Raw genomic sequence first — 27,422 nt, forward strand, 5'->3', positions numbered from 1 at the left:
GCTCATCAAGCAGCATGTGGGAACGTCATCATGTGGTCATGGAGGCTCTTCCAGATTAGTCTCAGGTTGACTGTAAATTTAGGCCTCGTTTTGACAACTTGACACTGTCCAGCCTCGTCCTGCAGATTCCTGCTGAGTGACGACAGACGGGGAGACGGAGGCAAATACCACAGAGGACAGAATGTGATGTCAACAATCAGGAGACAGGAGACACACAAACTGTAGGAGGGAACCCTGAGGGATCAGGAGAGAGGTGCATCATGGGAGTTCATCCAGCAGCACTATTATTGTCATCATTACTATTATTAATTAGTGGTTCGGTCATTGTTGCTCTTATTTTTAATTACATCTATGATTATCAACATTATTATCATTATAGCTTCAATGCGAGTCACATGTTTGTGTCCCCCCCCCCCTACCCTTCATGCTGTGTTGAGGTTATAATGTATAAATTAAATGTATGTGTTGAGTAACTACTGACTCATAACTGTGATTATAACTGAGACGACATCTTATTTTTGCAAACATTGGAAACGATGAGTCCGAAATAACATCAAGCAAATAAAATATTATCATTATAACAACCAGTGGGACAGATGTGTAAATTCAAGTTACACATCTGTCGTTGTGGTTCCTCCCTGCAAACAAATGGCCGTAGACTCCAGGTCGGCAAAGTGAAGCCAATGCAAAGTTGCTGGTCACATTAGTTTTTTTTCCACCTCTGTAAGAAACATCTCAAACACTCGAGTTACAAAAAACACACAAAGCATGAGTGACTTTTACAAAAATTGTATTTGCAAAAAAAGTAAAATTTGCAACGTGAAATCTATGTTTTTACAATACCAGTGAAATTTACAAAAACAAGATGGTGCAGGTACATTTGTCTGAATCTGATGTTTGACAACATGATGTCAAAACTACAACAGATCGACATTAGACTTTAAACAAGTGGTCTCGTCTTTCTGAGGAGGAAGAATTCATTAGTTCATGTCACATATTTCATAGAGTGAGCTGGTTGCTCAGTAGTGGTTGTTGTATCTGGCGACACCAGAAATGTTCATGTTCACTGTGGAAACCAGAGGTTCGGTCCTGCAGGAGTTTTTCCAAGAACCAAGACTTCTCATCTACAAAGAACGAATCCAGAAACGTCTGTGAGCAGAAAACTAAACCCTGAACAGCGGCCCCTCAGCTGCTTGTTGGCCATTAGTAAAGAAACCAACAGAAAACAGCTGGGAGCTCTGTTGTGTGAAGCAGCGGAGACTCACAAAAAAAACATTGTCAGGAGTCGTGCTTCTTGAAAAATCCCTTTCCACAGGACCTTGTTTTCTCCGTCATGAAACACATCAAGGTGAGAAGCTGGCCGACACTTTGAGGCACTCAGTAACCACACAGGAAAACCTAAAAAACCCTCAATCTTCATCGGTAAGCAAATTGAAAACTGTGTGGAATGTCAATGAAAACGCATCCGATGCAGACACCAGCCATCCCACACACGACTCTAAAATAACCTGAAGACGTCACAGAGACGGGAGAGTAAAGCGCTGTGGACGTCTCCTTTCACCATCTCTAACAGTCGAAGTGTCAGAATCACAATAATCCACCAAGTAGTGATTATAAGTGTTAAGGCATGAAGTCATGATGATGCACACATGTCCAAACACACACACACATACACAAAAAAACAACCTTCACAGAAGCATGTACACATACACACAGCAGTAGAATCTGGTCCATTAAAGTGTTGTTACAGTCGAACTAATGAGCATCATCAGTCGGTCTAAGATTTTCACATCGACAATCACATCTGATCGAATGTGAGATGAGACCAAACAGGAACAACATCGACGTCTGTTACACCAGAAAAAGATTGTTTACACCTGAACTAACAAAAAGAAACAAGCTACGTAAAAACAATGAGCATTAAGGCCACAGTTAGGAAAATAAATGATACCAAACCTAATCCATATTTTGAGAAAATGACATAAAACCATTTCGATTCAGTCCAAGCACTTTCTCGTCGCAGTATTGACTTTCAGGAAATGTTTTCCAATTTATCAAATGCAAGCCTGACAGCAATATTTAGCTTTTTTTTTTGGTTAAATCATTTCTAATTAAAACATTTTCTCTCAAAATATGACTCGAAGGTCAAAATTATGATTATTTGCCAAATTTGGATCAATATTCAAATTTAAGTTTCTGGTTTTGAGGAAACACTCTCTCAAACTAGAAAACAAGAAAATTGAAATTCTTATCTTTGAATATCACAGCCTGAACTACATCACCTCACCTACACCTGATTGTCACTCACCATCATTTCTTTCAGCTCGGCTCATCCTGGCTACGAACACGGAAACGTAACACAACACATCTGAATGTGACCGTGTTCGTTCTGGTGAGCTGCCGAGGAGAGAACGCACAAAACAACGACCCCAAAGTTCTTGGACGTGCAGGTTTTTGAGTGGCAGGGACAAAGTTTTACGAGTCAACTACATTCAGTCTGCAGTCGCTTAAAAGAAACTTGTTCTGCAGCAGCTCCAGACTGAGTTCAATTCATGACGCACATTTTTAGGAAGAATTTGATAATGTTTTTAAAAAAGGACAACAGAAGTCAACAGTGTGAAAATATGACCAGAGCCTGAAGTTACAGACGGCACCTGGAAGGAAGTTATTAACCCACAGAGTGATTGTTCACAATCAGCAGAGAGCTGCAGTTCAGGGAGTCTACAGCTGCAGAGTAGTATGTATAGCAGTGTTTACACTACTGCATAAGAGAAGGAGTTGACAGTGTTATGTGCTACGACGCCTGATAAGCGTCTATTTGCTTAGTTGCAGTTTTAAAAAAAGAGTATTCAGTACAGGAGACATTTAAAATATTGAGAGAAGTTGGTTTTCACGCCCCTGTCCAGTGGAAACTGTTTTTAAAAAGGTTACCAGTCTGACGTCTGTGTCTGAGAAGAAGCGTCTCTGTGGAGCAACTGAACTGGAAGACGGAAGAAGAATGGAACCAGCAGGGGAATGCATCTGTCTTCACAGAGCAGCGGCCGTATCTTTAATTCCATCCTGTGTATAAATGACTGTGCGTTGCTACAGGCTACAGTGTGTAACTACAGATGTCTGCTGATGAAGACGCCTCTCAGGACACAAGTGGTGGACATTAACCAGACTTTAGGACAAACTGAACCTTAATGACTTCTCTGTGGTTCCATCCAGCGTGCTGACGACTTTGGGGGGGGGGTGACTGAGCAACAACAATCAATGACAGATTATATGAATCGAAACCAAACACGTTCCCCCTGAGCTCTGAAGCTTTTTTGTTTGCTACATGAAGAGTTTAGTGAATAAAAGGGAACTCGGTGGACGATCTTCAGTCTGCTCCTGTTACGCTCGGACACTATGCGGTGGATTTATGGTCTGGCAGACGCATTAACTCGGTAATCAAACATCGATTCAACTGTACAAGCGATGTAGTAGAACACGATGAGAGCTCCATCACGTCAGCAGCCGGCCATTTCCTAAAAACAGCAGCAGCCGCTGTGTGTTTGTTGAAGGAGAGTGATGCGTCACGAGAAAGCTGATGTGCTCCACAGAATGAAAACAGCTTTGTGTTTGTCCTCGAAGCAGCTTGTGCTCTTTTTCTACCTCAGGAGACTCTGTGAAGGAGTTACTTAAAAATCTACTTAAAAACTACTCTCCTTGTATCTGCTTTTTCATTCAGTTTCAACGTGGTGTATCTCATCCTCTTCTTCTCTGTGCTTTTTTCTGCTCATCTAAGGTTAAAAGGTCAAAAGTCTTTTTATCGTCTGGTCTAAAAACTAAATAAAACATCTAGTGTCTATTATCTGTGTGCTGGAATCAAATGGGAGTGCAGCGTCTATCTCTCGTCACCAGTGCTTCATAAACCATCACGTCACTCGAAAATAAACCAGAAAACAAATCATAATTATAAAGCAATCACAAAATAGAGATAGTAAAACATCACAACTGATATATCTCTCTATGTTCATTGTACTTACACAGGAAAATAAGGAGAAAATAAGAAAATTTCATCTGTTAACAAACCACAACTCCAGTGTTTACCTCTTTTTAGTGTGTTTTCTTGTTTACAACAGAAAGCTAGTATTTTTATGGCTACAAAATTAAGTCCGTCTGGCTCATTTATGAGTCATTAGAGTTCAGCCCTCAGTAGTAAGTTCTGGGTGTGATGAGGATAGTGTCAGAGTCTGGAATCCATCGGTGAGTGACGTCCTTGTAGAGCAGAAAATCCAAACTGTCAAATAGTGTGATTAAAATGTTGCTTCGACTAGCTCTAAAATTATCCAAGAGGCTCTTGGCTCGTTAGACGTATCTAACTGTTGTGCAAAACCCAACCATCACACTCAAAATCCAGGTTAGGTCCAAATGGAAAAATAAAAACAGCCACAGTCCGTAATCTTTCCAGGTCAGGACCTTCAAATTAAAACTCAGCGTACAGGAAGTCAGCTGGAATCATTGGACAGGCAGTTTGCTGCTTCTCTGCTGTTCTCTACCTTCACGATTCCACGTGAGAGCTCTCACTCACTCACACTCACACACCAACTTGCTTCTTATTCAGGCAACACACTCCTCACAGTTCAGTAATTCACATAAGAAAAAGAGAATACTCCTGCACACCCAGTTTACACCCATCAGACTCTCATCCATAACGTCTGAGGGCCACTCATTTGTGTGCAGGAGTATTCTGTTCCATCTGAACCTGCACACGAATGAAGCTGCCCTCCACAGTCTGGAGGGTGCTACTGTCACATGTCTCATCTCATCCTGTTCTGCCTCATCAGAGGGACGATGCATGATGGTGGACCAGCCTTCGCCAGGAAGGGGTGTTTGAGAAGCTCGCTGGCCGAGCCCCTCTGAGCAGGGTCTCGCACCAACAACCTGTCCAAGAAGCCCTTGAGCACAGGGGAGACCTGGGAGAAGACGAGGAGAGAGAGGAAGAAAACATGCTGAGTCTTCACACTCAATCTGGTGTAAATTATATGATATATATCAATAACCCTGATTCCAAACAGGTGCATGTGATTTAGTTGTTTTAAAATGTAAACTGTTAACGGTTTTGCATCCAAGTATTTTCAGTTGGTCTCCGTACCTTGTGCAGATTCTTCAGTTTGGGGGGAAGGTTGTCTCGAATCATCTTCATGGCTTTGAGCGGTGGCTCGTTGAAGTACGGCGGCTCCCCGTCCACCATCTCTATGACCATGATACCCAGAGACCAGATGTCCACCTAGAAGGACACGAAGTAAAGGAAGTGAGGGACAGTCAACAAGCAGAAGAGATGTTGCTTGTTTAGATAATGAAATGAGGATAAGATGCTGAGAAAGTTACCTCTGGTCCGTAAGGCAACCTGGATATGAGCTCTGGTGCCATCCAGTACGGTGTTCCAACCAGAGACTTCCTCCTCTGCACTTCCTTAGACACCTGAGCACAGAAACCAAAATCTGACAGCTTCACCTGGAGAGAGACGAGAGGTGGAGGCAGAAAGAGACAAATTAAAAGAAGCAAACAAAAGGCGAATGTTAAGATAATTTTTCACAGAAAGTTCACAACAAAGAAACCATAACAGCCAACAAGTTTTAAATATCAAATATGAGTATGTGTGATGAAAGAAAAACATGTTACTGGACTTGTATATAATTCTTCATGCTCGCCGCAGCAGTCGGGGATGTTTCCTGATGCTGCTATTGCACTTAAACTAATCTGGAAGAATGCGTGTGCAGTCGAGGTGGTTCGACAGTAGTGCACATTATTAGAGATGTTTTCCGATAGCAATACAAGCATCAGAAATGCTTCCACTGCTGAAGACGCCTGGCGCATTGGCAAATAGCAAATCTAGGTACATAACTAAAGGGTTTGACCTAAGCCAGGCCACACACCAATGTTAACACTCATCACTTCTTACAGGGGGGCATAAAGAAGTCAACATACAGTATACAAGTTGTATTTTAAAAATGCTCTGCTATCCGATCGGTTCTCATAGATACGCAAAGTTCATGTATCTGAAACGATATCAGGAAGAGAAAAGAAGTGGTATCTGAATATCTTTACAGACAAAGTTCAATGTGTTTCAGCTGCATACGATTTAAATACTGAATTTGTATATCAGAGAGAAATCTTGTTACGCTTCAACGGGCGAGTCTCTAAAGTCGCTGCGACCCAGCCCTGTTTCTGAGAAAGTTTGTGTTTGGCAGGTATTCAAACTGAGAAGCAGCTTTTTATGTTACTGCCAAAGACGCCTGCTGTCCTCAGATGGTTCACAAAGAGAAATGAAACTTGCTATGAGAACTGGTGCACACATCCATGAACAGTCTCACACACACAATCTGCAAATGACCCGACTGTGACCCTAATGAGCTGAGTGTCATCAGGACACAGAGACAGACACAGAAAACACACTGACGAGAAAGTTCAGACTTGGCTGAGTTGGTTTTCTCTGTCGGGCCAAACTTATGTAAAAATTTAAGCCAAACATCAAACTGCTATTTTTTTTTTAAAGAAACTCACACTACTTTGAAATTAGAAATGTTCAGTATTTATAAATGTGTGTGCATCCAAATTTAATATGAAAAAAGTTAAACAAAGAAAAAAGTGTAAGAAAATGTCAAACCTTATATGCAGACACATAACTGCAGACTGAAAATACCAATAAAGATCATCACTCCTTCTAAACATTCAAACTTAATAACTTGTCACATTAGTGCAGCTCCACTGAGATCACTTCTTCACAGAGATGTGAAACTTGCCCTCTGAGGAAAGAACAAGCTGGTCTATAAGCAACATGGTGTTCAGCCTGCAGCTGCTTTTTCAGAGCAGAACACTGCAGCTGAAGCTCCTGAGTGTTAGTGTGCAGGCCGGGACATTCATACTGCTGTTGCTATAAAGACAAGAGACTTGGCCCAAAAGAAAGAAAAACTACACAAAAAAAATATTAATTCAAACAATAAAATGTTAATTGATTATTCCTAATATACTCAAAGAAAATTTTAAATATTAGAGCAACACTCATTTTGTTACTTTTAAAGCAGCAGCTTGATTAACAGCTTGATTAAATTAGTTCGATTTTTCAGTCACTGAATAAGGAGAAAGTTTCCTCCTTCACTCCCTGAACCTCTGTTCTCTAACTCTGGTGAGTGGGTTCCATCTCCTGTGAGAAGAACTGACAGAGTCACAGCTTCAACTGTCACAACCAGCTCCAGAAGAGCTGATTCTTTAGAAATGTACGATATTCATGACATGACAAATGAGAGGACAACTTGCAGGAGGCTTGTCTTAATGTATCGAGCTTTCACAGAGTCATAGTCATGTGTAATTTCTGTCTTCTGGACCACACCTGAAACAGTGCAGTGTAAACTTCAGTGTTAAGAGGAACAGAACATGTATGTGTTTGTTAACTGTGATCTGTTTGCTTTTTCCGTAGAAAACAGAAACCTGCTCGTCAACAGGCAGGAAGTTATTTGCCATCTTCCTCAGCTCTGCATTTGTGGTTAACAAAGATGCAGTTAGTTCAAGTGGGCCACGATTAGTCAGTGGTTCTAGTGCTGAGTTAGCGCATCCTGTAAGACAAGCTCTGAACATGAGTGAGTGGGTGAGAGGAAGCTCAGTCTATCATGTGCATCACTTAGGCCATTGCAGAAAAAGCACTGATGATCCTTAAGATATAACTAGAAGGCTGCTCGCCTCCACCAGCTCTAACGCCCCATCTATGTTAGAGTGTGGTACATACCCGACCATCATGAGTGAGGAGGATGGAGTCACTCTTTATGTCTCTGTGGATCACACCCTGTGTGTGGAGGACAGACAACGCCTTCAGGACAGACAGACATACTGTGGCAATCTGCTCCTCGTTCATCCTGAAGAGGGAAAGAGACGACAGAGAAATGTCCGTTCAGACTTAAACGCGTCTGTTTCTGCAGTTTGAAGCCTTGTTGTAGCTTTGAACAGATAATCCACGTTTTATAGTTTGTAGAGATACAGTTAGTCAAAAAAAGAAGAGAAAATATCTGTATTGTAAAACAATAAATGTAAAATAAAGGATTTGCTGTTGTTCATTTCTCCTTATGAGGCAACACTGCCCCCTTATGGATAAAACACGTAGTTGGTGGTTGATTGAGGAATATTTATGGCAGAATAGACATTAATGGGGAGGCAGCAAAAATAAAAAGAAGTGTTCATTAGAAACTTAAAGACACTCAAAGTACAATTACACAGTCTACAGCATCACGTAACAATCCACAATGGTTAAAAGTCATAAACAGTCTCTCTCTGTACCTGGTGTGTGTCACGATGTCAGTGAGAGCTCCTCCCTCCAGGAACTCCATGACGACCCAGAGCTCGTCTCCCACCAGGTAACTGTTGTACATCTCCACCACATTCTCATGGTGATAGTCCCGCATGATCACCACCTGAGTTACCATCAAAACACAGACAGGGTATAATTATATTACTCATTAAACTCATTAGAAAGAGGCAGGGAGGCCTTGCAGGTGGAGAGACTATTAAGTGTCTGTAAGGTCGATGCTGCATCGATCAATAGCTGCAAGTGTGAGACGGCCATTCACACTCAGCTCTGATGTTATTCACAAACTGTGCTTGTGTTGGGAAAGTGTGGATTATATACGTTTTACTCTTGTTAAATAATTATATAATGAGGAGAATGAGAGACGTCATTGTTCTGTTTAGGATTAAAGATAAGGCATCTGGTTAGAAAATGCATGTACACACAGTGTTCACTTTATTAGAAGGTCATAGTTCTGTACTGTTTTATACTGAGAAGTCTGTATATAAAGTGTCTTGAGCTAATGTATGTTGTAATTTGGTGCTATACAAATAAAATGAAACTGAATTACAATACAGGTGTGAGTGTTTCATTAACGAGATCATAAGCTGTCACCTCGTTGAAGAGGAGTTCTCTGCGTTGTTGTTTCCTCAGGTCCATTTTCTTCACAGCGACCAGTTTCCCCGTAGTCTTCACTGTGGCTATACACACGATCCCCGTGGACCCCTCCCCTATCTTAATGTAGTGGTCCAGGTAGGTTCGCGGATCTCCTGGATCCACCACCATCTGTAGTGCCGCTCTGAACTGCTCATGGGAAACCCTCTGGGGCTCCCTCTGCGGTGAGCGGCCCTGGGACGGTGCACTTGACGCTGGTGGCCCGGGGGGCACGGGGGGCCGCGGAGCTGGAACGCTGGGGTGAGGAGTGTGTGGGTGCTGGGAGGCCTCAGGTGTCAGGCTAGGGTGGGAAGTGTGATGAGGATGGGGGTGGCTGACAGGAGGCTTGGAGCTGGAGGAACCTCTGGTGGAGCCACTCGAGGGGCCATTTTGAGGGGAAGATTCATGGTATCGAACCGGCTGGAAGAAGAGAGACAAGAGAACATGATTACAAACACACAGAAGGAAGGTGTCTGTTCAGGGTAGAGGCTGCAACTTTATTTCTTAGTAACTTACACCATTGAACCAGATTCACACAAGGTCAGTGTGACCTTTGACCACTGAAATATATCACTTAATCTTTAAATACAAGGGACTTAATCAGTTAATTACTCCTAATAGGTATGTATTTTTATGCAATAAAAGAACTTACCTATTAGGGGGGGCAATATGGATTACATTTTGCATAACAACGAATATCACTTTATTTTAGAATATCGAAATAATTTCTTGCCTGCAGTGGCTTAATAAACACAGATAACAATGTTGTAATGTTGTGCAATAGTAAAAAGAAATTCTTTGACTGTGTATAGAGCAAAACAAACAAAAATGGAAGTACAGTCTTCAACCGTTTTTAATTTTCTTATTCAATAATTCTGTTATGCAGTTTTCACAAAGCTGTTCTGTTTCCATAAATCTTGACATGATCACGTAACCACGTCTAACAGCTTCCAGAGGAGAGAACCAGGACAGAAGCAGTTAATCTGACCTGGAGAACAAAGAGCAGCGTGGTAACAGCCATCATCCATCAGCCACTGGCTGAATGTGCACCTGTCTGCAGTTTTTCTCTCAGTCAGTAGCTTCCCTCAGGGTTGCTGCCTCTGATTCTGCTCGTCCTGGTTCTAAACAGACTCTTGTGTTTCTGTTCATGCCCCTGTCCCTACCTGTCCGGTGGGGCTGCGTCCACCCTCGCTGTCTGTCCTCGGGTAGGTGTTGAAAGGTCGCGTGGGCTGTTGGGCAGTCTTTATCACCCCCTCTGTTACCGGCAGGTTTGGGGTGCGGATGTTGGGCCCAGAGAGAGGCCTCTTGTCCCTGGGAGATTGAGGGCTGCCGTCCCGCGTCATGTAGCTCGACTTTGGTCTGTGATCACTGGGTTGATCCCTGCGAACCACCTGCTCCTGAGGAGAGGCCGGTGAGAGATGGAGCCAGAAGTCAAGTTAAGAAATTACAAGACACACAAATGTTGGTACTTTTAACCAAAATAAACAAAGCTTCATGCATTTGTTCTTTTAAGATTTCCAAATCAATAGCAGCCATTTTGTTTAGAGTAAAGATATATCAATATGTGACGAATGTACACAAGGTTAAGATTTAACATACTGGTCAAGAAGATCGCAGGGAAAAGTCACATGAGTCCATGTTAAAGTGAAAATGTGAGACTGGTTCCATCTTTGACACAGGATTGATCTACAGTTTTTACCTGGTCCCGGTCCCGTGGCTCTCTGTCTCTGTGGGGGGGAGGGGGCGGGCCGGAGCCTGGTCTGTCCCTGTGGCCCCTGCTGGGCTCTTGGCCCCGGGGCTGCTGCTGGGGCCGACCCTGAACTCCATCATCCCTGTGAGGAGGACGGACTGCACGCTGAGCCTGGCGGGGGTCACCTCCACTCGGAAACTCTGGTCTAGTTCGGTGACTGAGAAGCAAAGTGATGCACAGATCAGTACAGATTCCTAAAGTGCTAATGGGCTCTTTATGCTTTGTATCATAAAATTGTGATTGTATAACATATGTGCAACATGCTGCAGCTGAAGAAGAAAAAAAGAGAATGATAGAGATTTTAATTTGATGTGCCGTGTCTCCAACTGGAGCAGCACTTTGATTCCTGACCTGTCTTGTCTGTCAGGGTGTGAGTAGTGTCTGTGGTGAGGATCTCCATTCTCATGGCCGCCTCCTCCTCCTGAAGAACTTGAGTCCCTGCGCGGTTGGATGGGAGGACTTCCTCGTCGCAGGGAGTTGGAGCGAGTGACGGACATGGTGTCAAACTCATCCAGCAGCCAGGTCAGAGAGCCATCCACTCCCATCTTGTGGCCACGTACGATTGCCTGGAGATTTAAGGGGGAATTAGGGTGGATGGCGGACGACAGGAAAGGAGTTCCTGATACAACATAACTTTGTGGATATCTTAGGAATGTGTATGAATTTTGAAAAGTCATGTGAATGGGTTTGTGAATTCAAAATGCAGCTTGATCTTAAAACTAAAATTCCTAAATGAACTAACATAACACATGAAATCTCAAATCTAGGTATTAACTGAGCATCATTTTCTGAAACACTTTCACGAGGCCCACCTTGCGCGGCTCTACAGTGGTGATGACAGTTGCGTCGATGAAGGGTTTGGGCCTTTTGGCCGTGTCTTCGATGAGCGACTGCCATTGCCGTGGCAACCCGACGAACTTCTGCTCCTGCTCATCAAAGTCCGTATGTACGCGATGCTCAAAGTTGGATGGAGCAGAGATCTGGATACGAGACTTCTTCTTTTTGGTGAACATGATGGTGGGTGGGGCAGCTGCAGCCTAACATCAGACCTGCAGGGAGGAAGAGGGATACTGATGAAACAAAATGCAAATGTATAACCTACAATGGGTTTATGTAAAACACACACACAGACACAAGTGCTGACAGGTATAGACAGAGACTTCAGAAAACAGAAACACAAAACACTAAATTCTCTTTATTTTTAAAACGAGTGTATACATGGTCAAAGTGCTGTGTTTTTTACCCAATCATCTAAACTGGTATGGTAAAAAAATTTAAATAAAAAAATAATAATTGCTCTGCCTCTCTGTAACAGTCCTGTCCTCACATGCTCGATATGCATGTGTGCACTAAGCTGAGAGGTGCCCTGCCGAGCGGAGAGTTGTCGTCAATGTTTGACAAATATTAGATAATAATGGATGACAATACACACTGATCTTAATGTGCACTGACTGCAGAGACAGGGACATCCTGGTGGCAGCAACTTGACATTTGCAGAGTAAAAATCCACTGAAAGCATTTTCCATACACACCACACAGACCTCTATGAGCTAAATGTCCTGGAAAACACTAGCTGGATACTGCGTGGGTGTGTGTGTGTGTTTATGTTTCAGCACATGCAGTATGACCCAACTGGCTTCTTTCAGCCAACTGAGCATTAGCAGTCCGGTGGCATTATACTAGTTCTGGGTCATCAATAGTTTAAATAACAGGTTCACTGCTAGTTATCAATAACAGGAAAACTGCTCCAGCATTTCCTAATGGTAAAAAATAAGTCATCCAAACAATCCATGCAAGGACTCATTCAAGTCACCAGACAAATCATCACGACTTACTGCTTTTCTCATCATCTCCACCCCACAATACATATTGTGCACGTTCACAATAGACAGATCACCGTCCTGTCTGCTGTTGACATTTCACTTCATGCCACATTAAACAGACGCTCATAAACGTTGCTGTGAAAAAACTTAAAGTCTCATAAATTCTGTATTTCGCACAAAAACTGCTGTTCTCCCTCTTGACCTTGTTGCTTTGTCAGTGGGCTTCAAAAGGAGACACTCCCTGTAGTTAAACAAAGCCTTGCTGGGGATCAGTGTGTTATGAGCATAACCAGGCCCTGCTGGGCAGCTGAGGAGCGGGGGGGCGGTTGTCCTGTTAAATTATGTTGCTTCTTGTTTTTCTACAACACACTGTTTCCAACGCAGCCCGTTTACCGTGGAATAGGACAAAAAACAAAAGGGAAGCTAAAAACAAGGTCATGAAAAAGACACAGGGATGAGAGCACGGGACGGGGACAGGCTGGATGGTGAGAGGGCAGAAGTCATACTGCCAGGTTCACAGTCTGTAGCATTAATAAAGCCTTTCACAGTGGGAGTATTTCAAGTTGAGCAGGACACACCCAGGGACACACCGAGAGAAGTGAGGTTCACTGCCAAAAAACCACAGACTCTGCAGCAGCAACACACAACTTCAAACAGCAAAAAGAAACCAGGAAAGTCAGTCGAGTTAGGAACGAAAGAACATGTCACAAGTCTGTGTTATTACATTACAGCACGATGTGTAATGAATGAAATGTTTAACAGGATCTTACATGCTGAAATATGTTATTGGACTTATGCAGTAGAGCTCCAACACTATGGTTGTTTGGGTCGATGATGTTATTATCAAAAGCTTACCCCTGTATCGAGAAGTGGAGAAGTGTATTTGTGTTATATAGTCACTAGAAACACAGCAGTTGGGTCCACGTTGAGATGCATCTTCAGTGATGTCTCTGAAAACACATGGCTTGTCTCCACCCAACTGTCAGCTCTGGATTCTGTTTCCATTTGCAAAACTTTCTCATCACAGTGAGGTTACAACACTAGTGATAAATGCCTCATTCCAATCATAATGTGTCTGGTGACAACAGAAAAGAGGCACATAAATCACAGCAGAGGCCTATGATTAGTGTTCGACTGAGACATTAATATAATCAATCAATGCATGTGAACTCTGGAACACTGATAGTAACTGCAGCCTTAAGGAAGGATGAAATTGATGAAGTCTGGAGGAGGTTACTGGAGAAATTATATTATCTACAGAGGACAATAACAAACCAATATGTGAGGCCTCCAGTGATTAGATATACTACTGGCATGATGGGAACAGTGTGGGCTGCGAGTTAATGGCTGAAGTCATAATTTCTTATTGAAAACACAAGGTTTTAACTGTAAATCAGTATCACACTTGTCATTTGGGGATTGAGAACGACACTGAGTGTCTCCTATTTACAGACAGTGGTCTGGCTCCAGATCGCAGAGTGTTGTGGCTTTTCAAATCCTGACATATTTGCTGCGGCTGAAGATATTTGGAAAGCTAAAAGGATGTGGCAGGAAAAAAAACAACATTTATTGCCACTCTCGGGGGCCAAGAAATAATAAGGTTAAAATAAGATGAAGGCCAAGTGACAAACAGAAAATCCACTATAGGAGTTCTGATCCTAAAAAACTTTATTCACTAGGTGGCAAGCACATGGTCGACTGTTGGTAGAACTGTGTGGGCGGAAAACGAGGGTTTACTGGAGTCTGGATACAATGGTCAGAACTTTGCTTGTAGTGTTAAAAAAAACTATAAAATACATACAGCGCGGAAAATATTTTAAAATTGGAGTAATTAGTATTAAATATTATCTTGTGATTAACTTTGCCACATCACAGCAGCTTAGGATCGAGGTTGAGGCAACATCCATACTACTGTTTTCATTTGAAATCAGCGTAGGACTAAAACGGGTGTTTCATAACACATCACACATACAATGGGCATGTGAGTGCTGGTGTAAACAGGAAGCAGATTGTTTACTCAGCAACTAGTTGCTTACTTACAGAAAATACTACAAACGAGAAACAATGGTTAATAGTAAGAGCAGGTATTTCTCTTCTTGGACAGACGACAAGGTTAAACTGTTACTGACAGTGTTTAAAACGCTTGTGGTGGATAAGAACCAATTAGGAAGTGAATGCTGGTGACAGGAGAATAGTTGAACTCCAGGAACAGAGACAAGGAGAGAGATTAAGAGCTTCAGCAGGTGTACAGTCCCCCCAACACAGGCAGCCCTGGGGCTGTCTCCCATACTCCCCCTCCATATCCTCATCATCATAAAACAGGAAACGCTGTGAGACAGAAGAATGCCAGCAACAGGTGTCTGCTCCTCATGACCTCTGGAGTACTTTTTTATTCAAGGTTTCTATTCAATGTGGACACCGTGAAATTAACAACACAGTGGCTCAGACAGCAAACACACAAACATGAATGAACTCCCGGATTCTATCAGGGTTGTTTACAAGTCTCTGCATGTTCAGCTGTATTCTGATCTATTACAGTTTAAAAACAATAAGGGGAAATATCATCTACAAATGAAAGTTTAAGTTGCGACAACGCAGCCAGTTGTGTTTTCAGGTAAGTAAATAATAAAAAGGCAATGGTAAACCATTTTCCCACAACAAATTTAAATTGATTCCATAAGCTGAGATCTTTTAAGATGTGTAGACATGTTGTTGTTCCACATTGTAAATCAGGATTATTTAGCTTTGATTAAAATCGGGATTATTAAACATTACCAATACCCGTGTGACAGTAACGGTCCACACAAACCGCTCACAAATAAAGAGTGCACACTCATCTGGAGTCAAAGTATAAATTGTGTTCTGTAAATAAGATACGGCTACAGACAAAAACAGAAGAAGAACTCCTCTGCTGCACCCTGCCACCCCCTCAAACACTGTTAATGCTCTCACACACACACACACACACAGTAAACCCACAAGCTATGAAAGGCCCCTCCTCGCAGAGAGGAAGCAGATCTCTCCTCGAACACAAGAATCACCGTAGCTATAGCTTCGCTGTTTCCCCGCCCTCCCACTCCAAATCTGTCACTCTCTTATCTTCTCCCCCAACACCCTCAATCTACCTCTCTCCCTCTACCCCCACCTCTTTCTGCACTCCTTCCCTCTTTACCAGTCTCCCAGCCTCCTCTCATTTTCCCTGCTTCTCTCTTGACACCCCCCTCTCTCTCCTTGCATTGCTCCACTGCGGCTCATGTCTGCCTGGCTGAACAGTGAGAAAGCCTGTCCGGTCAGTGGGCCAGAGCCAGGCTGATGAGCTCTGGATGAAGCTGCTGTCCTCTGGCCTGATTCAAGCGGTGCACATGGGTGGTCCACACTCAGAAAGACACCCTGAGTCACAACAATGCCGTATAGCCGCAATGATACAGTTTGGTATGAAATGTTCTGAATACTAACCAGTAGGGCTGTAACGATTCTCAAACTAAAACCGAGATCGCGGTCCAGACGTCCATGGTTTCGGTTCGCAATACTCAAAGACGGAAAGACCGCGACACGTCTCCCTGCCCAACCCCACGCGCTGCCCCAGCAGCAGGTGCAGCCTGTTGCGTGAGCGGGTGGCCAATCACATCACAACCCCGGGACCACAACCCTGTGTAATCTGGACCAACACACAGAAGTGACCAGTAGCTTCAGAGCAATGAGGGTGAAGGTCGGGAGGGCCCTGAACATATTGCATATGGGAACGCTGTTGTTGCTTCTCTTTCTGTTTACTTTCCTGACTTGTTGGTTTATGAAGATCCGTGGTAAAACCCGGAACAGATTATTTTTGTTGTATGGGTTTTTCGTTGTTTGAACTGAACTTTGTTGGGTTTGTGGGCGAGACTGAAACAGACTTTGTAAATATACGAAATGAACTCTTGACGTTGAGACTGTCGGAGACACACACACACACACACACCTTTTATATTCTTTGGTTATTTTTATAATATATATATTCATGTAAAGTCAAGTCCAACAAGTTCTTTAGCGTTCTTCTCTTTTCTGTTCCAAATGTTGGTGTTTTAATAAAACTTGTTACACACCCACTACTTGTCATAAAGATGGGGAAAGTGAAAGAAACTAACATCATTTGCATCAGCCATGACAAAGACAGTGTGATTCACACATTCCCTCCCTCCACTCTAATGATTTTCTGTGTGCAGCTCCTTTGAGACATACCTTACATAACTGCTTTCATGAGAGGACACTGACAACACTCAGGGGTTGAGAGGCCAGACGTAAACACACTTAAAAGTCAAAATAAATCTTTAAACTTTTCATTTCAATGATGGTTTATAACCACAGAGGTTTTGACCACATTACATCAACTTGTGACACGAAAATAATTCTGTGTTGTGTAAAGACAAACATTGTATAATGACAAATAATGAGCGAAAATTCAATCTGTCAAGACCAACAAGTCTAGCAAATCATCCCTTCAATATCAAAACACATGCTCAATAAATACCTGTAATACAAGTTTTGATGTCTCAAATCATAACATGGAGTGAATATTGACTCTTAACTTTTAATACATATAATGAACACATTAAATTATCATAAATACGAGGCCATTTTATGTATTGCTGAAATAAGCCTTTATCTAATGCAAAACGCTGATGTTTTTAGAACTTGGCAATAAGTTTTATAAATGTACAGAAACCTTTTTACATACAGGCAACAAGGAGTGTTAAAAATCATTATTTAATATCCAACCACATCCAGAATGGAGACGATAAATAGCCTGTAAATGATGGCTGGTAACCTGCCGAAGCAGCTGGTGGAGAACACAAAGTTACCTGCCAAGGCCAAACACATTACCAGGGTTTGTCAGGCAGACATTTCTCACGCTATATTTAATTTAGTATTCCTTAAACTGACCATTGAGGTGGTGCTCAGCAAAGCTAAGAAAATAAATACACAGCTATTTGCTCTTCAATGAGACACAACACACAGACACTGATTTACAAATGAAGATACCGCACAGTAGTCAGCAGTATTTAGGTAACCACTGTTGTTATGGTGCTCTTACATTAGCTTGCTGGTGCTGAATCAGTTGAGATAATTAAAAGCCTGTTCTCTAACTACTGCAAACACACAGAACCTCACACACCCACACACAGAGGACAACACTTCTCTCTCAATGTTTCTCAGATTCGTGAAGTTCTATGCAAACACACCGCACACTGTTTGACCTTGGCGCTACCGACTGAGAGCTTCGTGTGAGGCGTCTCAGCTACTACAGAGCGGCCCTGCTTACATCTGCCTACTATTACAGTTAATGAGCCAGTTAAGATACAGAGCTGCTTGGCTGACTATCAGCTGGCTGATGAAAGTTCACGTCATGGGAACTTCAGCGAAACAACCAGCCGACGAGCTGATATCCAGCTGATGTTGACATCACGATCGGCCCCCATGCAACGACAGGTAACGACGGATCATTCAATTAGAGCAGATACACACAGATCATCACACTGATGGATTACTGGTCATTGAGAGTCCTGCATCATGCAGCTCGTCATCACAGCCATAATCCAAGTGTTAATATCTGGACTTTCAATAGTTATCACTCTAATATGCTAGACATCAATCTGATGACTGAGGAAGTTAAATACTAAGAAGGTATTGTGATTTAAAGTATTTACATTAGCCCGTTGTATATTAGGAACAGACAATGATCATTACAGACCAGCCTGAAATCAATACACTGATACAGGTGAGAAACCCCAAAACTTTACTATGTAATATCTATGACTACAATTTACTGAAGTGTATTAGGAAACAACACCCTCATTAGATAAATTGTAGTTAAGTTTTAATACCTCCAAGTGACTTCAAGTAACTAATAAATTAGATATGAAAAGTAAAACTTTGAGATTAAACTTTACATAAACTGAAAATATAATTATAGCCAAAGAGTTTAAATATATATTTTAGTAGTAAAATACGTTATTGTAGATCTGGAAAGCTCTGAGTTCTATCGAAGACTTCACAAGTGTTTTGCACATTACTAAACAGAGAGTAAGACAAAGGATTTGAGAATTAATAACTAATAAATTAATTAGTTTATTTTAAAATCATCCATCAGAACGAACTCCTACACTCTACAATAAGAGATAAACATTAAAAATACCTACACCATATTCTTTAAAGCTTCAAGTTGAACAGGCAGATAAATAATCAAGCACTGGCCTCATCCTCTCTTTGCTTATCTCAGACAACAGGAAGTCCTTTTGTTCAACAACTAAAATAAAACAAAATGCATAAAACAAACTTCCTGGACACCAGAGCACAAGAACTAAACTTCCTACTGAGTTCACACACACACACACACACACACACACACACACACACACACACACACACACACACACACACACACACACACACACACACACACACACACACACACACACACACACACACACACACACACACACACACACACACACACACACACACAATTGGCTAACAGCAGATCAGTCTCCTCATCCCCATGTGTCACCAACACTTGTGCCGAGGGAGACACATGACTGGGACAGCTGAGTCCCACAGCTGTCCTGACTGGAGAAATGTGAGCAGAGGGTTTGAATGGTGCAAGTGAGGAAGAGGAGGGTTAACAGACACGGTCAGTTCCCAGCAGTAAACAGTGTGTCTGTGTCAAACAGATCATCCCTCACATCCCCCCCCCCTCCTTTCACACCAGGCTAACAATCAACTTATTATGGGTGTTTTTTTTCTGACTCAGTTAATCCGAGCTGTGAGAGAGTTTGGTTTTTTCGTGGCCCAGATTAACTCTCCCTCGGTCCCGGAGACGCAGCAGCACGAAGCGCAACTTCCACCTTCTAACACCCGGACCCAACCGAACCGGCGGGTCCAGAACCCAACCCGGGGACGGGACTCAAACCCAGTCTGATACTCACAGGTGCTGGTCTGTCGTCCCGAGCAGCAGCGACTCCCCGTCCACCTGATCTCATGACGGGGCTGAACACGGAGGAGGAAAGAAAACAGTCAGACGCGTCGTCGCGTCCTCATGACAAACTGCGACGGTCCCGGCGGAGAAAGCGTAAAGTAGTAAAAGCTCCGGCGGCTCGGTGCGTCCGCGTCGTCGGGCTGTAAATACAAAGTGAGTCGCATTCCTATGGTTTCAGCAAACGAGCGGCTCAGTATCATGACGTCACCGAGAGAGAGAGAGAGAGAGAGAGAGAGAGAGAGAGAGAGAGAGAGAGAGAGAGAGAGAGAGAGAGAGAGAGAGAGAGAGAGAGAGAGAGAGAGAGAGAGAGAGAGAGAGAGAGAGGATTTACACGCGCTATTAGCGACGTTAATTCCTATCAAAAGTTATTCATGAATAAAAAATAAAGTTGTAGATAAACTTTTTGTCGTGTTTATTGTGCAGATCACCTGTCACGTGCTGTGTGATCCTTTCTTCTGGCAGATTATTTGCTCTGTTCATCGTTAAAATGTGAGGAACAAATTCTAAATGTCCTGTTTTATCCAACAAATGATATAAATCAAACACCATATATAAATAAAGATAAGACAGCTTTTTAAATAAACAATAAACACTACATTCACAGGTCAGAATAATGGAAACACCATGAAAAGCCATTTAAGACGTGATTAACAGCTTCAGACGCCAGAGATCCAGTCAACAGCTAAAGATGTGACCACTGCAGTAATAGAAGATGTTTCTAGTTCAGTAGAACACTGAATGAGCCTGAGTCTGTTAAAAAATAAAGCGTCTCCATGTTCCCACGATCCAGAAATATATGATATGAACACTGCCATCTTGGGTGAATGACATCATTTGGAGCCACAGCCAGCGCAGTAATCTGGGGATGGTGTTGAGGTATCAAGGTCTCACCACGTTTCTTCACATCATCAAATAATTAATTAAAACCAAACAGGCTCCACAAGCATGAATCTATTGCTATTTGTAGCCGTTTGATCGAGGCTGGATATTGTGAAACATCATGACGGCCAGCTCACATGAACAGATTCATTACCAAAGTCAGTAAGTCGAGGCCAAATGATAAAACACGTCGTCATGAACACATCTGAACTTAACTATGTGTCTACTAAAGAATCCCGTCAGCATTTAGTGTTTTCTTTGTTGCTGAATGCTGCCAATCTAAAAAGGCACAAATACTGTCATGATTTTAAATGTGTAAAATAAAACCAGGGGAAATACAAATACTAATTTCAGATTAATACGGGAAAGAGTTTTAATGTGGTGAAACAGGAAATGATTACACAGACTTTTTCTTCTAAATGTAAAATTAAGTATACCAGTATTTATGGATGTCTGATGGGCAAAGTAACAAATGACTAACATCACAATCAACATAAGTTATTTCAGCCCAATGAGGGAATCTGTAACTCAATGAATAAATCTGTTGCTTTAAGATCATATAAACCTAACACATCAGATCAGGTTATAATCACAGCCTAAGTGAGAGCTGTGAAACACATCTATTTGTTTCATTGTCTATTATATAGGACCTAAGACACTACAAGGTGTTAGCTTCTTTACGGTAAAGAGGATGTTGACATTCCTTGGGGAGTAATGATACAGCAGGAACAGGTCCACTCAGCGTATCAGAGCCAGAAACACACAAACCGGCCAATCCCGAGGCCGAGTTCAAACAAAGCAGGCAGTGTTGCAACCAATAAGCGCCGACTTCCAGAGGCAGGTTGTGGAATGTGGAAAGGTCAATGATAAAGGCAGCAGAGAGAGCACTATGTAGAGCACACACAAGCGAGCTGATGCATATTTCAGCTCTCACACACACAGGGATCACAAACTAGGTTGATTGTGCACAGAACCTTTGGACCTTTGCCTGCACTGATACAGACCACGACTGAAATAGTTTTGTCAAGTTCCCTGGGAGGACTTCATGAGCTACCTACAAGTTCAAGGATGAAAAGGTGCTTAAAAAGGTCACCCAAAAAAATATTGACGAATTTAAAAAGACAGCGATAGAGCGAGGACACGAAGCGATGCATAAACATAGAGGTTATCTTCTTCACTACAGTGAGTTTGAGGAGTGGAGCAAAATGAAGAAAATCACACTAACAAACATTCTGAGATCAAGAAATAAAGCAACATTCGACCAATTTCGGATCTGAAATGAACATAAAAAGTAAACTAGTTAGACAAAAGTTAGACACATTAGTAGTTTACATAAAAGATGTGACTAATGTAATGTGACTATCCGCTTGACGTGTTGCATGCCTATCAGTATAAATCAGACCTATAAGTAAGTTAAGCCGGTAATGTTACGTTGTGAGAAAGAAAACGGAGGACGCATGCAAGTAAAGCTGCTTTGAGCAGACAATCACAACAACAAAGCATCTAAGAAGTGGAAGTATTTTGGGTTGTACTGACAAAGTACCTAACAGAGATAAGGCTGTTTGTCGACTTAGTAAAAGACAACAAATTTGCAGGCTCACCTGTCTTTGTTGTATCATTTCATGTTGGTGTCTCTAAAAATCTAAGCTCACAGTAAAACCCAGCGGTGCTTCAGCTGTAGCACCAACAGCTTGATCGCATGATGTCCAAAACAGAGACAATGAGGTCATGTTGTTGTGAAGAAGTCAAACATCCCATCGATCTTCCCTGTCATTAGTCCAGTCATCACCCCATCATGTGATCGGAGATGAACTGTCCGCAGGAAGTTCTGCCAACTACTGGCGATGTGTGAATGTTATTCATATTAGAGACATAGTGGAGGTAAGACATTGTGTTCAGGTGCTAAATATCCGTGTAACACTTCACAGTTATCAGTAAACACTTTACTTCAACAGCTCAGTGACAAGAAAGTTCCAGTTATTCAGAGACGGACCTGCTCATCACACTGTACACTTGTGATAATGTCATTACGATACATGAGAGAGACTATATCTCTAAAACTAAATAAATAGTAAAAATTGATGGAGTGTTAAGAAATTGTTGTACAAGTTTCTATTATAAATCTTTTGTATGTGTTTAGTTTGGTGAAAAATAATGTCAAATTTTTGTATATATTTTTTATTCAGAATATATTTTAATACAGTTGTTTTGACAGAGTCTAGAGACGTGAAGAATTATCAGATTCTCCCACAAGAAGCAACTTAGCAGTAAGGAACAAGTACCAATGTAGGCAGTAGTAGAGCATTTCTAATGCAAAGTTCAAAGGGTTAATGTCTTATTAACATTAGAGTTTGTAGAACAGCACATCGAGGGATACATGATAACGGAGCCTGATGCAACAGGGTCCTGACAACAAACCTGCATTTACAGGAAGAGCTCAACAAAAGTCCAGCATGTGTCAGAATATTCGAGCATTATGAGAGAGAAAAGAAGAACACAACAAAAAAGCAGTTTTCCTCTTGTTTCACCCCCCCCTATAACATACTGCTGTTCTCTTGCATTGCAACAAAAGTACAACTGAGGTGAACTGCAGCCACCATCCAGAACTCTCTTTGTATTGTACTGTATGTGTTTGTTTGTGAAACCTGCATATCGCCATGGAGGTGCATGCCCAAGCTTGATTTTTTTTCATCTGAAATTAAACCTGTACATGCAAACACAAGAACGAAACTCCTCCCCGTCCAGAGACAGACAGAGACAGACAGAGACACACAGGGAAGCAGCAAACACAGAACTGTTAGCGGGTTAAGCTCTAAAGCAAATTATCAGGTTTTGTCTTTGTGGCAAATATCAGAAATCTTATCTTCAAACTTAAGTCTCTTCTGGTGTTTTGCACATTGATTCATTATTTTGAGGGAAGAGGTAAAGTTGAAGCATAACTGGCTTAATATCAACGTACTTGGTGAGATCGCTGTCAGAATTAACATAATTAACACATTTCCTTCATAACAGATGAGGTGATCACATTTCTCTGAAATTTGTTCACTGACCACCATGCTCCTCTGAAACGAAGTCTCAGAAATAGATCAGTTATTGTTATGGTATTGATTTTGTTTCTTTATTCACACAGTGTCCTTGCCTCTGTTCCTGAGCACCTAGGTTGATGTTGGCTGCTGCAGTCATTCCACAGAGGATCTTTTCTTCCTCTGAGGCAATAAGCTTGGCTCTTTCTCCCCGTTACAGGGAAGAATCATAATGTAGGCTCTGATATGACGCTCATGCTCTTTTTCCTCTTTGTTCCATCTCTTCTCTTCCCCACCCAGGGATTCTAATCTGTTTCCAGTCAGCGAAGCTTTATCCTCTCGCTCCAGGTAGTTTATTAAAAAGGTAATGTCATGGAGCTACTGTGGCTGTTTTCTGTTCATTTCTCTTAAATAAAAATATTTTAACATGTATGGTTTGATTTCTTACCTATATATAAAAAGAAAATAAAGAAATCAAGGAATTAACCAGACAATAACCAAAAAAATCAAATACTGAATCGACACAAACTTCTTCTGGCTCTCTTTTCCACTATTTCATCACTCCCTTGGTACGAGGTGGAGTCGGAGAGTTTTACTTTCGCTGCTCCGCTGCGGTTTTCTCTCTCTACAGATCTATCTTATTTTTTTTTTACTGTTGGCTGAATCTGGCCCAGTGTTGGCCCAGCACCTTGCCTCCGCCCTTCACTCTCTGGCCTCTCCACAAGCTCCCACACCTACCTGCATGCAGAGAAAGTATCCACTTTCATCTATGCGCTGTCTCCCATATCACTCAACTCCATTTCTTTCACAGACACACTCCACCCCCTTCTTTTTAAGCCAATACCATCTTTTTCTGTGATATCTGATACCAGGAAAAAGACGAAAGCATTAATGTTTCGACGTTTGCTCATCCGCAAACTCAACCATCAAGGACACACAAAGAAAAAGTACAAATTACACAAATGAACTAATTGTTCCTGTGATAAGAATACAAGGCAGGTTATAAATCGCCTTCACAAATTACTAGAGATTAAAAATGATATGTTCTCTTTCAACACAATGATTTACCACACTTGACAACAGCATCTGAATGTACAGGGTGATTGCTGATGTGACGATGAACAGGTTTCATCTCAAATGTTGATGTGAAAGCTGTTTGAATAGCAGCTGTATTTGTCCCTCTCTCTCTATGACGGACCCTAAGGTCAACTCACATCAAACCAACGATAACAACCCTCCTGCCATCAGCTCTGCCCCCAGCTGGACACGTCTGTCAACAGTTATCTACAGTTCCTGATCGTCCCCACCTTCAGGACTCCACTCCCCTATTGTGATAAACACCCCCTTCACCAAAACTGGGGTTCTGAACTGAGCTGAATATCAAGAAAGAAACCACCAGAGCTGCCGTGATGGAAACCTTCAAGATGAAGTTGTGGCTCATTGAATCTCACGTCTCTAAAAGCTCATTCCTCATTGATTTCTTAGTTATGATACTCGACAGCTTAAGAGTGGATTTAGCAGACAATAGCAAAAAGTCTAAATCACTTTATTACTGGTAGTTGGCCACAGCTGATGAAACGTGACATTTCAGACACTGAAATTGATGGTCTCGTTCTTAAATTAGCAGGGTTATCTCACTTAAAGAAAAAGGAGAAGGGTGCTACAGAAAATGTTATTGAAATAGTAAAATAATGTTGTGCAGTGTCTGAATCCCTTCAGCTGAACGTTCAGGGCCTACACCACATGCTGCAGTTTCTCTGAGGACCAGTTGAACTGTTTACAGAAGAGAAAGCCTTTTTCATTCAGCTCCATCCTGCAGCCTCCGGGTGCCACAGATCCCTCCACTGTTACTACTGTTACTGGATAGCAGGGAGGGGTGCACGCTGCTAATTGAAGCCTCCTGTCTGGACTAGAGAGAAAGAAGCATATTGCTTAAAGCCCAAGTTTATCCACAGCATCACATGAAGCCCTTACAATAATTTAGTAAAAGATACAGCATCACAAAGCCTAACACTCGTTCACCAGTTTGTGTAGAAAGTACAGACAGCAACAATACAAACTTGCTATGTTTCCCAGCCAAATACTTGACAATGACAGATTTGGATTTGAACATCTGAGTTTTTACTTGATCAAATCAACTTATCATTTTGCCTTTCACAGACATATCAGGATCTTGATGTTTGCCAATATGAAAACTTATATTACAGAATAAACAATGCAGTGAATAGTTTTATCTTTATAGTTGTTAATAACTAATTACATTTATTTGTCCCCCCTCTAGTTTTTACCTCGGTTACTGAGGTCTATGGACAGATGATGTCGCACTTTTACCCTCATGACTGCAGTTGCTAAACTTCTAGTGCAACTTTGGGCATCTGCTGACCTGTGGCTCCAGATGATTTCCTCACATGACACCTCGTTGCTTCCTATATTCTCTGGATAACCCGCAGAGGGGTTGAATTTGAATTTGTGAGGGAGAAGAGTGACCCCCTCCATCCAGCCCTGGCATCCCAGGAATGTGTGGCGTGCCCAGCACTAATCGCACAACCTTGCTGACTGAGTGAAGTGAAATCTCTTTTCCACATATTAACGCCTCGGGCATAACACAGATTTACACACATGGCAGCTGAGAGAGAATGAAGAGATGTGACAAATGTGAATCAGAGGAGGAGGAGAAAGGATGAGCATGTAGAAGAGGGGTCAGGAAGTGGAGCCAGCAACTTGATTTACTGTCAGACAGACAACATCCTCCTTCCTGCTTCGGTCTGCACAGGGAGTCCAGACTGAGACACAGATCCCAGGTCAGAATGAGAGATGATTCGGATTCACAGGAACCGGTTACACGTACTGGTACACACACACACTGCGGTGGAGAGACGACCACAAAGACCAAGTGGGTCCATGATGCTGGTCACACAGATCCGTTAGTACCACGCTACCTGAACCGGTTCGTGTCCCGGATGTGTCCCCGAGCCCCGGGTCGAGCTCAGAGGCTCGGGACAAACGGCATCGAACGTAAAACCAGCTTCATCCGTCTGACGTGCGGATCTTTAACTGTTCCACAACTTTCACAACTGACTCACCGCCATCTTGTAACTTCACCGAACCCTTTAACAACAACGAGCCGTTAACACGCCACAGTAAACCCGCCTCAACACACACACACACACACACTCTCACGCACACAGACACACACAGACGGGGGGGGGGGGGGAGCCAGACGAGGGTCGGTGGTCCCCTCTGCTCCAGCCGGACCGGACCTCACAGCGGCTAACGTTAGCCACAGTTAGCAGCTACACGGCTCAGCGGAGACGCGCCACAAGCTAGTAGACAACGCCGGAGCTCCAGCGCGCGGAGCCGGCGGGTTAACTCACCCTGGAGCCGCCGGAGAAACGTCCCTCTGCGGCCGCCGCGGCGCGGAGACGCAGCCTCCCCCGGTTAGCGGAGCACGAGCGGGTGAACTTTGAGCAAAGTGTGTGACATTAGCCGAAGTCTCACTCTCCCGGCGCCATGTTGAACTGGGGGAAAATACTACATCCGGGAAACTGCGGCCAAGCACCATGGCAACCGAGTGTGCGACGGGTGGAGTTTTAACAGAATAAAGTTTTAGCAGGAAAAATATAAAATATAAAAATATATATATATAATTGTGACATTAAATAAACATGAAGGAAGAGCATTTCACTTTGGAACAATACAATAAAGAATTAAAAGTGTTTGTAAAGGTTTGCACCAACACATCTGATTTAAATGCTAAATAACTCATTCAATATATAGAAAGTAAAACATTTAAATAAACTGTTATTTTTCTGTTCCCATTACACACTTAACATAAGAACTTTATCCCCACACCGGGGAAATTCAGTTGTTACAGCAGCAGGTCAGATTGAGCCAGACGAGGGAATTAACACATTTAAAAAAGCAATAGAATAAAAGTGAAACATTTTATAAAAAATGCTGAGTATGTACATTATAT

At 42.4% G+C, this 27,422-nt stretch overlaps 1 protein-coding gene across 2 annotated transcripts; it reads right to left on the minus strand.

The window, feature by feature from the left end:
• Nucleotides 1-773: 773 nt before the first annotated feature.
• Nucleotides 774-26,985, minus strand: pak4 (p21 protein (Cdc42/Rac)-activated kinase 4). 2 transcript variants are annotated; one of them, XM_047339668.1, is made up of 11 exons: nucleotides 26,821-26,985; nucleotides 11,522-11,758; nucleotides 11,061-11,275; nucleotides 10,659-10,866; nucleotides 10,123-10,356; nucleotides 8,921-9,379; nucleotides 8,299-8,432; nucleotides 7,754-7,880; nucleotides 5,359-5,484; nucleotides 5,123-5,257; nucleotides 774-4,943 (listed from the first exon to the last, which is right to left on the minus strand). In XM_047339668.1, exons 2-11 carry the CDS (start codon nucleotides 11,720-11,722, stop codon nucleotides 4,788-4,790), a joined length of 1,995 nt encoding a protein of 664 aa, XP_047195624.1. In that variant the 5' UTR covers nucleotides 11,723-11,758; nucleotides 26,821-26,985; the 3' UTR covers nucleotides 774-4,787. The 2 variants fall into 2 exon arrangements, with proteins under 2 accessions (XP_047195624.1, XP_035010585.2); XM_035154694.2 differs by lacking the exon at nucleotides 26,821-26,985 and adding an exon at nucleotides 19,495-19,584.
• Nucleotides 26,986-27,422: the final 437 nt, after the last annotated feature.

This window comes from Hippoglossus stenolepis, chromosome 4 (genome assembly GCF_022539355.2).
Source record: "Hippoglossus stenolepis isolate QCI-W04-F060 chromosome 4, HSTE1.2, whole genome shotgun sequence".
Taxonomy (NCBI): domain Eukaryota; kingdom Metazoa; phylum Chordata; class Actinopteri; order Pleuronectiformes; family Pleuronectidae; genus Hippoglossus; species Hippoglossus stenolepis.